The following is a 16,947-nucleotide window of genomic DNA, read 5'->3' on the forward strand; positions in this document are numbered from 1 at the left end:
CTCGTGTACAATACCTAATTTAACTTCAACTTCTGTTGACTTGCCAGAAAATTGTTCGTAAATCTGTTTGTGTTGAGAGAAGATGAGATCATCTTACCTTGCCTTCGGCGACTTCTACGAGGAGCGTGGACATGACCAAAATCATCATCAGGGTCTTCGACGTCTACCTTTAGTTTTAGTAGGTCGGTGTGCGTTTTTTTTAGATGTCTCTTGAGATTCGAATTACTTATAATAGACGTGGACAAACACTTATCTCCTGGACATAATGTGCACTTCACATACATGTTCTTTCCTTTCGTGTCAATTATGCTAAAGTAGCGACAATACTCCCATCTGTAAAACGACGGGGATGTACGTGCGTACGGGTCGGGAATCGCCATTTTGTTTTTATTATGTGTGCATTAGTGTTGAGTCGGTCGCGAACGATTCGTTCAAAAGAACGAATCTTCTAGAAGAACGAGACCGAACGAATCTCCCTATGCGTTACTGCGTGTTGCTGTTTGCCGCGCATTGAGGTTTATCTGCCGCAACGCCCACATCCTTAGACACTGGCACTGATTGGCTTATGAGGAAGTTGAGGCCGCCCTTCAGCCAATCATCATTAAGTATGTCTATAAAACAGCCTCCTTTCTTCCGTTTCCTGGTTAGTTTATCATATATAACACATGGAGAGACCTAGATGCGTGTCATGAGGCAACGGAGACGACCGTTATCACTTGTCGGCCATTTTGTGCCAGTGCCATATGCGAAAAATAACTGTTCTATGAAATGGCTAAAAAATGCTCGATTTTCAGCCAGCTTGGTTTTACATAAACGTCAGAGTAAATTATCTATATACTTTTTTTCCTTCAAAACAGCCTGAATCAGAGCCACTTTACTACAGTTTATGAACCAACCCGTATGAAAATCTCCAATATTTTGCAAAGTTGTGAGTATTTTAGTGGAGATGGTAAAACACTCACCTACGGTCCGCTTCAAGAGCCTGCCAGAGAAGTCCACTGCTCCAAGATGTCCGCTGTTACTAACGCCGCAGAGTACAACTTTTCGCAGCTAGTTCGCTTTGTGTTTCTGAATCAATGAAAACGTTTCTCAATCTGGGGTCAAATTTTTAATTCTGTTGTCCAGTTCTATACATGGATGAAATTTAGGATAGTATGCGAAATGATAAACTGGATTGTTGAATGAATGCCGATTTTTATTCTCCTTACATATATTCCAACACAACCTTGCAGGATTTGTCGTGTTATTTCAGGTATTGAAACCAGCATATAATATTCCTTTGCAGGTTATGGGTTAGGGTTTACACAGACTTACACAATTCAGTGGATATAACAAGAGTGATGTAATTGAGGAGCATACATATACTTTTATATGCCTTTTATTAGACAAGACACAATTACACCATTTGATTCAATACCAGCTGGTCACTAATAAACATTCTACTAGAATGTCCTGCAGCATGTATCTGATAACTAGTCACCTCAGTTAAACCAACACTAGGTAACTTTTCAACCTCTATAAAGTATTTGCATAACATTTGTGATGATACGTCGACTGACAACTAGTTGAAGACACCTCTTTTAGATATTTTTAGCCACAACTGGATTCATTACCTTATTACTAGTCATCCTTCACACAACCGCTGGAAACAGAAATGTCGTTTAATCCATCTGCAGGCGACCGTTAGATCAGGATTTTACTACACTGTGCGCTGGTCCTCATGGGAAACGCAGTCTTCCTTAATACAAAACACTACCGCTTTTGTCCAGTGGCGTCGCTAAAATCGACCAAAACTGAGAAGTTACCTAGTGTTGCTTGAGGTTTCCATTTGAAAAAAAAAAACCAAAACCATTTCAGATTGAAATCATAAATGTTTCCATTCAATAGCGTACCACACGGAGGCTATTTTTAGACCGTGACGTCGCATCGTAAAGCGGAAGTGTGACGTTATAGACCCGCCCTCGCCTACAAACCATGTTATTTCTGCTACTTTTCCCGAGTAATCTTTTAAAAACCAATATGCCAATCAAACACTGCCTATATGGAACTTGTAGAAACGACATTACGACATATGAAGGATGTTTTCTTCATACGTTTCCCGAAACCAAAAACTCGGAGGAAATAATGTGAAGAATTGATCAACTTTCGCGGAGGCTTAACGCCAGCAAGGTGAAGCTATTCACATTTCATATGTAGTAAACATTTTGTTTGGTTGGCATGGTCCTTCAGAGGACAAAGCCATTTTGATATTTTTACTTACTTTTTTGCGTGGCGTTTTGCCGTGATGCTTCTGTCTGACAATGAATGACCTGAAAAGAATTAAAATGGTATCTGACTGCCACTGTTATCTTTTCTGCTGCAAAAAACAACTTTAGTATGGGGGAAGTCTAAATAAATTGTAGAATTAATATTTGTCATTAATGAAAAATTTAAAGTGTTCGATGGCTGTCAACGAGTATCATTTGCGATCGCTACACAAATATAGCAATGTAAATTGCCCAAAAGAACGGTCAGAGACGTAAGACAACCAGAGGATATAATGTATAAGATAGACAAGGCATATGGTGGTAAAGGATAGATTGTTGAAACAGGAGCATGTCATTGTCAGTGGCGTCAGAAAGAGGTGTCGATAAAAAAGCTAAGGCTAGGCTAAGTCGGCTCGACTCTTTTTCAGCCCTCGACAGTCAAGCCATCTCTTTAACGGAACATTTGTATGTTCTTCCACATCTTTAGCAGTGAATTTGGCACCAGGGACATCATTTTCAGTCAGAATTGGTAGGTTTAGCTCTGTAAACATATGCTTCGTACAGTATTTCCATTCATTTACTATTGGGGACAAGTTCCCGTTTGCCCCCTCCCCATAGTAACATTAGCTAACGTCATGAATATTAATGAGCAAAAGTGACGTGTAGCTTGCAGTACGCCATTACACTCGTCAAGAGTTAGAGATTTGTCTTTGAAGGCTTGACTGGACTCAAATGGGCAGCTTTTTACGTACTAGTCATCAGTGAGGACTTCATTAATTTTCTTTGTAACTATGTGACCTTTTTGAGTATAAGCAGTGTAAATAATGAAAAATAAAGTACAACCAACCAGTTACAAAAGGCTATTTTCTGCTGTTAGTTTGACCATAACGCAAAAGCATTGTCTGATATATTAGTCTTTTTTTTTTTTTTTTTTTTTACTTTTCCTTCCAGATATATATTACTCACATTTAAAAATATTAAAGGACAAAGCACAAAAGTTTATCCTACAAAATTTAGATAAGCATTGTTAATTTTACTTTTAGTGTTGTGACTGCTACATACTATTCTATACAAACATGGTTAAACGGCATCACTCCACACAGAAAAACAATGTACACCAAATGGAGGTAATAACGTTACTTTATTTCAGTTAAGATGGCATTTTGCGTTAGTTTACACAGCCAAGAACTACCGGTTTAGGTCCCTTGTGTTCAGAGGTAAACACACAGGAGAAGTAAACTGTAAATGAGTGTGGTCCTGGAAAGAAAAACCTACAGAGGAATACTGGTCCAAGCACCTGTAATGAGGTTTGGAAGGGGATTTTATTCATCATGACCCTCGTAGCCATCAGGAAGGGCATTCACGTGGGGATTGTGGAAGAGTGATTTGTTGCCATCTCCCCAAGGGAACCTCTGTTTAGAAATAAAACAACTTTCAGAGGCATGGGTATCAAGACAAGTGAAAGTGATGAATTTAAAGCTTTTAAGTCCAACCTTAGTGCGAATGCGGAGGTGCGAATAAGGGACGAACTCTGGTTGTTCATGGCTGTGTTGCTGCTCCTTCAGGTACGTATTCAACGTGCACACAGCAACGCCAGGCAGTGCAACCACAAAGGTGAGGATCTTCCATGTCCTGGCTATAGAGATGGTAAGCCAATCAGGAAAGAGGAATTTTACATGGCAACAAACAAGATGTAATGATAATGTTAAAAATGAATTTTAAGTACTAATTCAAAGGTTCGTGACTCCAACAGCGACATATTCGCGCCATTCACCTTCAATTTGTCCTGTTTGTTGTCTGGGATACTAGGCTAATGTTAGTGTTAATGTTAGTGCTAACGCCACAGCAACAAGGTCACTGTGGAAAATGTCACGCGCCCTGGTTAAATCGAAATGAACGTTTGGTCTTTAATCAAATGTCAGACTCACCAGCCTGCTCGCCGTGACCGCCAGCAGCCGCAGCAGAAAACTGGCGACGGGTTTGCTTTAAAGAAGACCTCAGCAACGCTTGAGTCAGAAGTCTTAGGGCCGCCATCTTGGTTTCAAATGACTCCCGACAAACAGGATATACGTAAGATGTGTAGTCACGTGACAGCAAAAAAAAAAAACGAGAGAAAAAAACGTACTTAAAAGGATGTGAATTTATTAAATGTTCTTTAAAAATATTATTCCGTTGATAATATCCGTCGTTATTTTTGTTATATGAGGTAAAGTATTATTTTGTACAAATAATAGAAGGGAGGAATAAATGTATATTCTTCTTTGTTTGTATGTGTTGGTGGTAAGCTAATCGGACACCGCCATCTACTGGACTGTAACTATCAAGGCGAGTTTGTGTAGAATTTGATACATTGCTGTATATAACAAAAAAAAGCAAAACTTGAATAATAAAATAATGCACATTTAAAACAGAAGAAATACGGAATCAATAAGGTTCCCCTAACTGTGGGCTAATAGCCCTGGACACACAAACAGATCGATAGTCGCTGACTTTATTTAAAAGGTAGGACATTTTGAGAGTTCATGGTCATAGTCCAAGCAGGCAATACAGTATTGTACAATCATACATTTTCTGCTTGACCAAGAGTTGTGGGAAAACTGATTAATTGGTAAGTACATTTGTGTTGGAAATTTATGATTTTTCCATAAAGAATAGAAAAGTTCATATGGAAATTACGCTTGTAGATGTATGATTATAGATGCCCAATAAAAACAACTGCTATCGAATGTTATATATTCTTTTTAAAAAATTGTCAGATGGGTAAATGTTTCCATAATGTGCTTATATTTATTATGCTTTTGGCTAATAAAACAACGGGGAAATTAGCATATTGTTATAATTTTGAACATACCAGCGAAAATGAACATGCACATCTTTTATAGGTGATGGAAACTCGGTACAGCCAGTTTGAGTCACCCCCCGAGAGATTTGAGTTCGCAGAACAGAACGTGACATTGCCAAAAGGTAAATTACATTACATCATGTTATATAGTTGAACTTTTCCAGATGTCTCCCTGTTCTTGAATGCCATTTTTTCTTCATAGATATGAAGAGGATATTGTTATATGTCCTGTATTGCATCCTAGTCGCCCTGCTTTTAATTCATCTGATGGTAACTGGGATTAAATGTATGTCTTTAAAGTGAAATATGTTAGCTAATTCATACAGTAGGAAATATAAGCCTTTTTATTGTTTCTTCTGCCTAAAGTCTCACAGTTAAACACAGAAATTACCGACATTAAACTTCACCTTGAAAGACTCAGCTCGAAAGCCTCAGGTAAAGTAAGAAAATATTGTTTTAAGATACAGTAACTAACACTGTTCTTTGTTACTTCCCATTTAAAGGGGACTGGACAACCATAGAAATTGTTCATTTAGAAAAACATGTTCCAGTTAGAGGTAATCATGAACGTTTCTAGAGAACATCCAGCAATCCATTTTTTTGTACTGCCTATCCTGTTCAGGGTCCCTTTTATACTCTGACTTGAACCAGGAGCATGTAAGGAAGGATGGGTGTCTTTCCAAAATAGCTGCTATTTTCTGTCTGCCACCACTGCCACTTGGAGCAAAGCTGAGCAGCAGTGCCTTTCCCATGGAGGGCATCTGGTGGTTGTAAACGGTGTGGAGGAACTGGTGAGCTACACGTCCTGCTTCATCCAGTATTTACACTGTAACATACAATGTATGAAAAAGTATCTGAACCATTTGGAATTTCTTACATTTCTTCATAAAATCACCATTAAATGTGATCTGATCTTTGTCAAAATCACACGGATGAAAAAACAGTGTCTGCTTTAACTAAAACCACCAAAACATTTATAAGTTTTCATATTTTAATGAGGATAGTATGCAAACAATGATAGAAGGGGGAAAAATAAGTAACTGAACCACCACATTAATATTTTGTGGCCCCCACTTTGGCAGCAATAACTTCAACCAGACGCTTTCTGTAGCTGCAGATAAGTCTGGCACATCCATCAGGACTAATCTTGGCCCATTCATCTCTACAAAACGGCTGTTGTTCAGTCAGATTCCTGGGATGTCTGGCATGAATCGCTGTCTTCAGGTCATGCCACAGCATCGCAATAGGGTTCAAGTCTGGACTTTGACTTGGCCACTCCACAACGTGTATTTTGTTTTTCTGAAACCATTCTGAAGTTGATTTACTTCTGTGTTTTGGATCATTTTCTTGTTGCAGCATCCATCCTCTTCTTAGCTTCAACTGTCTGACAGACAGTCCCACGTTTTCCTACAAAACTTTTGAATCCATTTTTCCATTAATGATTACAAGTTGTCCAGGCCCTGAGGCAGCAAAACAGCCCCAAATCATGATGCCCCCTCCACCATGCTTCACGGTGGGGATGAGGTTTTGATTTTGGTGAGCTGTTCCATGTTTCCTCCACACATGACGTTGTGTGTTACTCCCAAACAATTCAACTTTGGTTTCATCAGTCCACAAAATATTTTGCCAAAACTTCTGTGGAGTGTTCAAGTGCCTATTTGCGAACATTAAACGAGCAACAATGTTTTTTTCAGACAGCATCAGCTTCCTCCGTGGAGTCCTCCCATGAACACCATTCTTGGCCATAGTTTTACATATAGTTGATGTGTGCAGAGATATTGGACTGTGCTAGTGATTTCTTTTATTTGAAGTCTTTAGCAGACACGCGAGGGTTCTTTTTACCTCTCTGAGTATTCCGCGCTGAACTCTTGGCGTCATCTTGGGTGGACGGCCACTCCTTGGGGGAGAAGCAACAGTGCCAAACTCTCCATTTGTGGACAACTTCTCTGACTGTCGATTGATGAACATCCAGACCTTTAGAAATTGCTGTATCCTTTCCCAGCTTTATACAAATGATCAATCCTTGATCGTAGGTCTTCAAACAGCTCTTTTGACCGAGCCATGATGCACATCAGACAAAGCTTTAAACCACTCATTAGTGATTGGGCACACACCTAACTTAAATTGTTTGGTAAAAATTGGTTTCAATTGCTCTTTAAGTCTCATTGGGCAGATGGTTCACTGACTTATTTTCCCCCTTCAGTCATTGTTTGCATGCTATCCTTATTAAAATATGAAAACCTATAAATGTTTGGGTGATTTTAGTTAAAGCAGACACTGTTTTTACATCTGTGTGATTTTGACAAAGGTCATATCACATTTGATGGTGATTTTATGCAGAAATGTGTACAATTCCAAAAAGTTCAGATACTTTTTCATACAACTGTATTAATGGATGATCATATTAACCTAGTATTGTCCACTGTAGGATTATATTTCAGAAATTTCTGAAATCTCTTATAAATACTGGATTGGACTCGTGGAAAGAGAACATGAGGGAGAGTGGAGTTGGGTGGATGGAACTGACTATAAAATTACTCCAAAGTAAGACACAGTTATGAGGTTAAAAAAGTCTTGTGCTTGACAATATTTCTTTTGTTGTGTTCATAGGTTCTGGGATGCTGATCAGCCAGACAATTGGGCCTTCAGAAAAAATGGCGAGGACTGCGGGCAGCTCCATGCTACTGATGCACGCATTCGCCGGCGTTGGAATGACGCTGACTGCAACGTGTCATACAATTTTATATGTGAAATAAGGACATGAGTACCCTTACAACATGATATCCCAGTAAAGGGTATATTTTGTAGGAAAGATTTTCAAACATTTTCATAATAAATAAATAATAGAAAAGGCGTGTCCAATGTCTTAACTATAAATGTACTGAGACTGTCATGGGTTGTTTTCATGTTATATTTTGAAAGCAATTCTGTCTTCTGTTGGACAAGACAATGAGAAGTACCTGGGAAGAGACACCTCTGGAAGCTGATGGGAGTGACACACACAAGGCGGGCAGACACCACATGAAATCAATGGGCAGCCAGGGAACAGAAACAAAAACCTGAATCTTAACAGAGCCGTTTTATGATGTGCAATTTTCTCAAAGTCATAAAAATCTCACATTCAAAATCGTGGTCAAGAAGAGTCTTCAATGAACCTACTATACAGTGAGGAAAATTAAGTACTTGAACACGCTGCGATTTTGCCATTCTTCTACCTAGAAATGATGTGCGAGTTTGAAATTTTAATGGTAGGTGCTTGTCCACTGTGAGACACTGTGTAAAAAAAATCCAGAAATCACAGTGAATGATTTTTTTTTTTTTTTAACAATTTAGTAATTTTGTATTATTTCTGCTTCAAATAAGTATTTAAACACGCGTCTATTAGCTAGAATTGTGAGCCTCAAAGACCTGTTAGTCGCTTTTAAAAAGTCCACCTCCACTTATTCTCCAGAATAAGTAGAGTGGAGGTGGACTTTTTTAGTCTGACTTTTTCACCAGTCTGTGGTGGTTAGCTGTATATAAACACCCGTCCACCCCATAAACACCAAAGAGCTGTCCAAAGACACCAGAGACAGAATTGTAAACCTCTACAAGGCTGGAAAGAGTTGTCAATCAGATTGGTGATATAAGATCCACCGTTGGAGCAATTATCAGAAAACAAAAAAAGCTAAACATGACTCTCACTCCCCCTGGACTGGTGCTCCATGCAAGATCTACCTCGTAGGGTCTCAATGATCCAAAGAATGGTTAGGAATCATCCAAGAACTACACAGGGGGAGCTGATCAATGACCTTAAAGGAGCTGGGACCACCATTTCCAAGGTTACTGTTGGTAATACACTACACGTAATGGTTAAAATCATGCATGGCATGCAAGGTTCCCCTGCTGAAATCAGCACATGTCCAGGCCTGTTTTAAGTTTGCCAATGACCATTTGGATGATCCAGAGGAGTCAAGGGAGAAAGTCATGTGATCATATAAGATCAAAATTGAACTTTTTGGTCTTAATTACACTCAAAGTGTTTGGAGGAAGAACACCATCTCTACCATGAAGCATGGGGGTGTTAGCATCATACTTTAGGCGTGTTTTTTCTGCATATGGGACTGGACGACTTCACTGTATTAAGGAGAGGATGACCAGGACAGTGTATTGTGAGATTTTGGGGAATAACCTCCTTCCCTCAGTTTGAGCATTGAAAATGGGTCGTGACTGGGTCTTCCAACATAACAATGGCCCAAACAGACAGCCAGAATAACCAAGGAGAGGCTTTGCAAAAAACATATCAAGGTTCTTGAGGGGCCTTGGCCTAGCCAGTCTCCATACCTAAACCCAATAGAAAATCTATGGAGGAAGCTCAAACTCAATGTTTCTCAGTGAAAGTCCAGAAACCTGATTAAACTAGAGAAGATGTGTGTGGAGCAGTGTTGCAAAATCCCTGCTGCAGTCTGTGCAAACCTGGTGAAAAGTTACAGGAAACGTTCGACCTCTGTAATTGTAAACAAAGGCTACTGTACCAAATATTGACATTGATTTTCTCCGGTGTTCAAATTTCTCACGTTTCTGCATGAAATCACCATCCAATAGAGGTGTGCATCGGTACTGCCCTCACGATTCGATTCGATTACGATTCGGAGGGCCACGATTCGATTCGGTTCGATTCGGCAATGCATCGCGTTGCCTTAAAGCCTGGGATGCATTAAAATTCTAAAGCAAAGCATATTTTTCGTGAATCATGAGGCAACACAAGTGGTCAGACATTAAACAACTTTTTATTGGCTCTTGTGTCACTCCTGGTTGAAGTCAAATGAAAATACTTTTAGATATATATTTAAAATTAAAAAAAAAAAAAAAAAACAGATCACAGCATTTAATTGGTGCTTTGAATGAGACCAGGGCTTTCTCTTTTTTTTTTTTTTTTTTTACACACAGTAGCAGCCTTTCACACAGTGCAACATCTGAACTCCTGTGCAAAATCAGTAATAACAGTCACTGTATTTTAGTCACAACAACCCATCGATAAAAATATTCAAGTAAATATTAAAGAAAGCGACAAAGAAAATATTGTAGTGCAGCAGCATCTTTATCGCAATATCAATCCAGGGATAGTTCAGTTGCAAACAAAACATCCAACTAAATTGCAATGTAGAACAAAAGTAAAATGTAGGCCTAGCCCACTATATATGTGCAATCAACTTAGAAATGCAATCAGTAACTACCACATAACAATAAAAAATAATGAATTAAAATGAAGTGCAGCAGCATTTTAGCAGCCATAACAATCTGTTTCAACATGAGGAAATATAAGTTTTTGCAATTGAGAGAGCAGAGAGATAGTAGAGGTTAGATGGGGCCTAAAAAATCCAGCCCGACCCGACACGGCCCGCTGGTATTGAAGCCCGACCCGGCTTGGAGTGACGCGGAAAAAAAAAAAAAACGCAGCAGCAGCAATTTATTTTAATTTCTTCGAGACAGCAGAAAAAACGCATGTTTCTTAATGTTTAAATAGTCCACATATTTTGGGGATCATTATAGAAGCATTTACACAACGAAATAACGCTGGGAAAGTTTAATATAAAAAAAAAAAACATGCGATTTTGCAGACACACAGAGGAGAAGATTCAAAAGGATCACATTTGTGTTGCCTTTGTGTGCATAAATAAAAGTGTCTTTCGTAACTAATCGCAAGCGCCACAGCGGAGGAGAAGAAGAAAAAGCGGGCAGCGCCACTGCTTCATGTGAGTGCACAAGCAAATGCACAATACAGAGAACCTGCTCTCGGTTTTATCCCTTTTTTTTTTTTTTATTATAATTTATTAGTCTGGCGCGGGGCGGGGCGCCCCGACCCGACCCGACCCGACCCGACCCGACCGTGAATGCTTAACATTTTGGCCCCGATCCGTTCGGGTTCGGGCACAAGATCTAACCTCTAAGAGATAGGACATAACATAACAATGACTGAAGCGGAGAAAGAGGGAGCAAGAAAGATTCTTGATGCACCTAAGACATTGAAAGCTGACATCTGGAGACATTTTGGCTTCTATGAGGTTGGTGGGAAACTTGACCAGAGTTATGCAGTGTGTAAAAAATGAAACATGACAATAATAATACAAATGGGGAAACCAAATCCATTGCATCACCGGAATTGCGCAGGGAAGATTCTTGAACGTACTTATATATTTTAAAATGCGCTGAATCGATTCGGCTTGTTGCCCGCATCGAATCGAATCGTCCATGCCCTGCATCGGGATGCATCGCCGCATCGATTATTGTTGACACCACTACCATCCAATGTGATTTGCTCTTTGTCAAAATCACACAGATGAAAATACAGTGTCTGCTGTAACTAAAACCAACCAAACATTTATAGGTTTTCATGTTTTAATTGAGATAGCATGCAAACAATGACAGAAGGGGGACAAATAAGTGAAGCCTCTGCTTAAGGAGACCTAAAGATCAACTGAAACCAATTTTTACCGAACATTTTGAAGTCAGGTGTGTGCCCAATCATTGATGAGTGCTTTAAAGCTGCCCTGCCCACTATAAAACAAACACCGGACACACCAAGCATTGTCTTGACGAGAAGCATTGTCTGATGTGCATCATGGCTGGGTCAAAGGAATTGTCTGAAGCCCTGCGATCAAGGATTGTTGATTTGTATAAAGCTAGGAAAGGATACAAAACCATCTGTAAAAGTCTAGATGTTCATCAATCGACAGTCAGAGAAGTTGTCTACAAATGAAGAGTTTGGCACTGTTGCTTCTCCCCCAAGGAGTGGCCGTCCACCAAAGATGACGCCAAGAGTTCAGCGCACAATACTCAGAGAGGTAAAAAAGAAACCTAGCGTGTCTGCTAAAGACTTCAAAGAAAAGAAATCACTGGCGCAGTCCAATATCTCTGTGCACACATCCACTATATGTAAAACTATGGCCAAGAATGGTTTTCATGGGAGAACTCCACGGAGGAAGCCACTGCTGTCTAAAAAAAAAAAAAAATTGCTCACTTAATGTTCACAAAAAGGCACTTGGACACTCCACAGAAGTTTTGGCTAAATAATTTGTGGACTAATGAAACCAAAGTCGGATTGTTTGGGAGTAACACGCAACGTCATGTGTGGAGGAAAAATGGAACAGCTCACCAACATCAACACCTCATCCCCACCGTGAACCATGGTGGAGGGAGCATGATTTGGGGCTGTTTTGCTACCTCAGGGCCTGGACAACTTGCAATCATTAAAGGAAGAATGGATTCAAAAGTTTTTCAGGATGTTTTTGCAGGAAAACCTGAGTTCGTCTGTCAGACAGTTGAAGCTAAAAGGAGGACGGATGCTGCAACAAGACAATGATCCAAAACACAGAAGTAAATTAACTTAAGAATGGTTTCAAAAGAACAAAATACACATTCTGGACTGGCCAAGTCAAAGTCCAGACTTGAACCCCATTGAGATGCTGTAGCATGACCTAAAGACAGCGATTCATGCCGGACATCCCAGGAATCTGATTGAACTACAGCAGTTAGAATGGGGCAAGATCGATAGTCCTGATCGATGTGCCAGTCTTATCTGCAACTACAGGAAGCAACAGGTTGAAGTTATTGCTGCCAAAGGGGTGGCCACAAAATATTAAATGTGATGGTTCACATACTTACTTACCCCCCCGTCATTGTTTGCATACTATCCTCATTAAAATATGAAAACCTATAAACGTTTGGGCGGTTTTAGTTAAAGCAGACACTGTTTTTTTCATCTTTTTGATTTTGACAAAGATCACATTTGATGGAGATTTTATGCAGAAATGTGAGAAATTCCAAAAGGTTCTGATACTTTTCATAACACTGTATTTGCAGCAGTATAATACAAATAAATTAGGGATGTCAAACGATTAAAAGTTTTAATCGAGTTAATTACTGCTTAAAAAGTTAATTAATCGTAATTAATCACAATTCAAACCATCTATAAAATATGCCATGTTTTACTGTAAATTATTGTTGGAATGGAAAGATAAGACACAAGATGGATATACACATTCAACATACAGTACATAAGTACTGTATTTGTTTATTATAACAATAAATCAACAAGTTGGCATTAACATTATTAACATTCTGTTAAGGCGATCCATGGATAGAATGACTTGTAGTTCTTAAAAGATAAATGTTAGTACGTTATAGAAAGTTTATATTAAAACCCCTCTTAATGTTTTTTTGTTTTAGTAAAATTTGTAAAATTTTCAATCAAAAAAATAAACTAGTAGCTCGCCAATGTTGATGTCAATAATTACACAATGCTCATGTAGTGCTGAAACCCATAAAATCAGTCGCACCCAAGCGCCAGCAGAGGGTGACAAAACACACACAAAAAAAACCACACACACAAGTAACAAGTGGACATTACACTGTGCTGTCATTTTAATCTGTTTGAGTGGGGCATGTGCGTTAAATGCGTCAAATATTTTAACGTGATTAATTTTTAAAAAAGTAATTACCGCCCGTTAACGCGATAATTTTGACAGCCCTAAAATAAATTGTTAAAAAAATCATACACTGTGATTTCTGGATATTTTTTTTTTTTAGATTGTCTCTCACAGTAGACAAGCATCTATCACAAAAATTTCAAACCACCCCATCATTTCTAAGTGAGAGGGTGTTCAAATACTTATTTTCATCACTGTACATGTGGTTGGAATCTGAGAGGAACCTGGAAAACATGCAAATGTATACCTGGAAGCAAGGGTGTAGGTTTGGGCTCAACATTGTTAGGGACGATAAAACAGCATAACATGCATGTACACTTTTTGCTGGGGGCGGGACATTAATAAGACCAAACAGATTGGGTAAACGGGGGTCAGGTCTGCATTTCTCACGAATATGAACCTAATTAAATGATAGGCTAACTGATCATTGCAAAATAAATGTGTATTGAGTTATACCAGTCCTTCTCAATTATTTTCTGTTACGCCCCTCATAGGAAGACACTATGCGCTCATGCGCTGGTCCTCATGGGAAACACAGTCTTAAAAAAATTAACTCTTTTGTCCACCAACGTTGCTAAAATCGAACAAAACTGAAAAGTTATCAAGTGTTGCTTTAAGATTACATAAAACAAAAATGAAAATTGGGTAGAAGGGGGTAAACCTCGGTTCACTTCATTTCTAACAGTTTAATTTACGTTAACAGCAGAAAATACATACAAAAGTGGAGGACACTTCTCCCTAAGCAGCTTCCTACTCAAGTTTTGCAGGTTAGCAAATTCACACAGTTTAATGCTATGCAAACGCTGATGCAGATTGTAGCAAAATTTCAGTAGCAAAATTAATGGTGAGTTCCCCACCTCCATAACATTGACACCTTTTTACATGACTTAAAGTGGCTGCTGCTGGCTGAAAAAAAAAATTCTAATATCCCTCCTCTTTGAAGGGTGAGGATGAGGCGGCATGTTGGCGACATGTTGTATTTTCGTCGTGTCAGTGCATGTGTGTGTGTGGGGGGGGGGGGGGGGGGGTCAAGTCATCAGCCAATCCAACCTGAGTTTGAGGGGGAAAATGAACTAGCACATTCAGCAAGTGAAAAACGGGTAACTAACATAACTAACATAATAAAATACAATACAGTGGGGCAAATAAGTATTTAGTCAACCACTAATTGTGCAAGTTCTCCCACTTGAAAATATTAGAGAGGCCTGTATTTGTCATCATGGGTAAACCTCACCGTGAGAGACAGAATGTGGAAAAAAAACCCAGAAAATCACATTGTTTGATTTTTTAAAAATTTATATGCAAATCATGGTGGAAAATAAGTATTTGGTCAATGCCAAAAGTTTATCTCAATACTTTGTTATGTACTCTTTGTTGGCAATAAAGGAGGCCAAATGTTTTCTGTAACTCTTCACATGCTTTTCACACACTGTTGCTGGTATTTTGGCCCATTCCTCCATGCAGATCTCCTCTAGAGCAGTGATGTTTTGGGGCTGTCGTTGGGCAACACGGACTTTCAACTCCCTCCACAGATTTTCTATGGGGTTGAGATCTGGAGACTGGCTAGGCCACTCCAGGACCTTGAAATGCTTCTTACGAAGCCACTCCTTTGTTGCCCTGGCTGTGTGTTTGGGATCATTGTCATGCTGAAAGACCCAGCCACGTCTCATCTTCAACGCCCTTGCTGATGGAAGGAGATATTCACTCAAAATCTCTTGATACATGGCCCCATTCATTCTTTCCTTTACACAGATCAGTCGTCTTGGACCCTTTGCAGAAAAACAGCCCCGAAGCATGATGTTTCCACCCCCATGCTTTATGGCTTTCTTCGGATGCAATTCAGTATTCTTTCTCCTCCAAACACGAGAACTTATGCTTCTATCAAAAAGTTCTATTTTGGTTTCATCTGACCATAACACATTCTCCCAGTCCTCTTCTGGATCATCCAAATGCTCTCTAGCGAAACGCAGACGGGTCTGGACGTGTACTGGCTTCAGCAGGGGGACACATCTGGCAGTGCAGGATTTGAGTCCCTGGCGGCGCATTGTGTTACTGATAGTGGCCTTTGTTACTGTGGTCCCAGCTCTCTGTGGGTCATTCACTAGGTCCCCCTGTGTGGATCTGGGATTTTTGCTCACCGTTCTTGTTATCATTTTGACGCCACAGGGTGAGATGTTGCATGGAACCCCAGATCGAGGGAGATTATCAGTGGTCTTGTATGTCTTCCATTTTCTAATAATTGCTCCCACAGTTGATTTCTTTACACCAAGCGTTTTACCTATTGCGGATTCAGTCTTCCCAGCCTGGTGCAGGTCTACAATTTTGTCTCTGGTGTCCTTCGACAGCTCTTTGGTCTTGGCCATAGTGGAGTTTGGAGTCTGACTGACTGATGTTATGGACAGGTGTCTTTTATACCGATAATGAGTTAAAACAGGTGTCATTAATACAGGTAACGAGTGGAGCCTCGTTAGACCTCGGTAGAAGAAGTTAGACCTCTTTGACAGCCAGAAATCTTGCTTGTTTGTAGGTGACCAAATACTTATTTTCCACTGTAATTTGGAAATTAATTCTTTAAAAATCAAACAACGTGATTTTCTGTTTTTTTTTCCACACTGTGTCTCTCATGGTTTAGGTTTACCCATGTTGACAATTACAGGCCTCTCTAATCTTTTCAAGTAGGAGAACTTGCACAATTGGTGGTTGACTAAATACTTATTGGCTCCACTGTGCATATATATATATATATATATATATATATATATATATATATATTATATATATATATATATATATATATATATATATATATATAATATAATACAATATAATTCACTTAATAGTAGTAGGGTCAAATGTATCCTGACAACATATGGGAAGGCAATCTAAATCAACTATTTAACTGAACTCATTACAAAATGCAAATAAGGTTGCTTAAAAGTTGGTGGGGACAATTTGAGAATCCTGAAAAGTTGGTAGGATTATGTCCCTACCACCCCTATGCAAACCTACGCCCTTGCCTGTCTGGACAAGCGCATCCAAAAGTGGAAAGGAGGATAATACGAAGCGGGTTTCCCATTTTTTATCTGTTTAGTCTCAGGTTTTTGAAAGTGTCTGGGAGAATTGACACACACACACCTAATCTTTGTTTTGAGTCGCAATGTACTACATGTTCTTTTCTGTAAAACTAGGTTGAACATGCTGTATCAGGAAAGTTTGATGAAATGATGTGGGAATTCTAGCAAGTGTTTGCTGTTTACACAGCTGTGTATGGAGAAAGGCTAAAATAACAAAAGTAAAATTGACTGACAAAAAAACCCTTGTCCAAGTAGTTTTGGACTAATAAAAGAAACATGGCAAAGATCTTTAAATTGTCTTATGCCGTAAAACACAC

At 39.2% G+C, this 16,947-nt stretch overlaps 3 protein-coding genes across 4 annotated transcripts in view; 1 reads left to right on the forward strand and 2 right to left on the reverse strand.

Annotated features, from left to right (window-relative positions):
* Positions 1-515, reverse strand: part of hps4 (HPS4 biogenesis of lysosomal organelles complex 3 subunit 2) — a 54,784-nt gene extending 54,269 nt beyond the window's left edge. For both annotated transcript variants that reach the window (XM_057831911.1, XM_057831912.1), the window contains exon 1: positions 98-515. The gene's annotated coding sequence lies outside the window, so the exon portion shown is untranslated. The remainder of the gene's footprint in view (positions 1-97) is intronic.
* Positions 516-3,368: 2,853 nt separating this feature from the next.
* On the reverse strand, positions 3,369-4,335 carry LOC130913582 (cytochrome c oxidase subunit 6A, mitochondrial). Its single transcript, XM_057832285.1, has 3 exons — positions 4,175-4,335; positions 3,740-3,882; positions 3,369-3,658 (listed from the first exon to the last, which is right to left on the reverse strand). The coding sequence occupies exons 1-3, from the start codon at positions 4,278-4,280 to the stop codon at positions 3,569-3,571; spliced, it is 339 nt and encodes a 112-aa protein (XP_057688268.1). The 5' UTR covers positions 4,281-4,335; the 3' UTR covers positions 3,369-3,568.
* Positions 4,336-4,790: 455 nt separating this feature from the next.
* Positions 4,791-7,872, forward strand: asgrl1 (asialoglycoprotein receptor-like 1). The gene is made up of 8 exons (XM_057832696.1): positions 4,791-4,854; positions 5,129-5,210; positions 5,291-5,374; positions 5,455-5,523; positions 5,592-5,645; positions 5,740-5,879; positions 7,517-7,632; positions 7,699-7,872. Exons 2-8 carry the CDS (start codon positions 5,132-5,134, stop codon positions 7,850-7,852), a joined length of 696 nt encoding a protein of 231 aa, XP_057688679.1. The 5' UTR covers positions 4,791-4,854; positions 5,129-5,131; the 3' UTR covers positions 7,853-7,872.
* Positions 7,873-16,947: the final 9,075 nt, after the last annotated feature.

Source organism: Corythoichthys intestinalis, chromosome 3 (genome assembly GCF_030265065.1).
Source record: "Corythoichthys intestinalis isolate RoL2023-P3 chromosome 3, ASM3026506v1, whole genome shotgun sequence".
Classification (NCBI taxonomy): Eukaryota; Metazoa; Chordata; class Actinopteri; order Syngnathiformes; family Syngnathidae; genus Corythoichthys; species Corythoichthys intestinalis.

Coding starts and splice junctions, on each gene's coding strand:
- LOC130913582 (XM_057832285.1), bottom strand. CDS start 4,280: ATGGCGGCCCTAAGACTTCTGACTCAAGCGTTGCTGAGGTCTTCTTTA. Junction 3,883..4,174: donor CGGTCACGGCGAGCAGGCTG/GTGAGTCTGACA, acceptor CCATCTCTATAG/CCAGGACATGGAAGATCCTC. Junction 3,659..3,739: donor ACCTCCGCATTCGCACTAAG/GTTGGACTTAAA, acceptor ATTTCTAAACAG/AGGTTCCCTTGGGGAGATGG.
- asgrl1 (XM_057832696.1), top strand. CDS start 5,132: ATGGAAACTCGGTACAGCCAGTTTGAGTCACCCCCCGAGAGATTTGAG. Junction 5,375..5,454: donor GATGGTAACTGGGATTAAAT/GTATGTCTTTAA, acceptor TTCTGCCTAAAG/TCTCACAGTTAAACACAGAA. Junction 7,633..7,698: donor GACTATAAAATTACTCCAAA/GTAAGACACAGT, acceptor TTGTGTTCATAG/GTTCTGGGATGCTGATCAGC.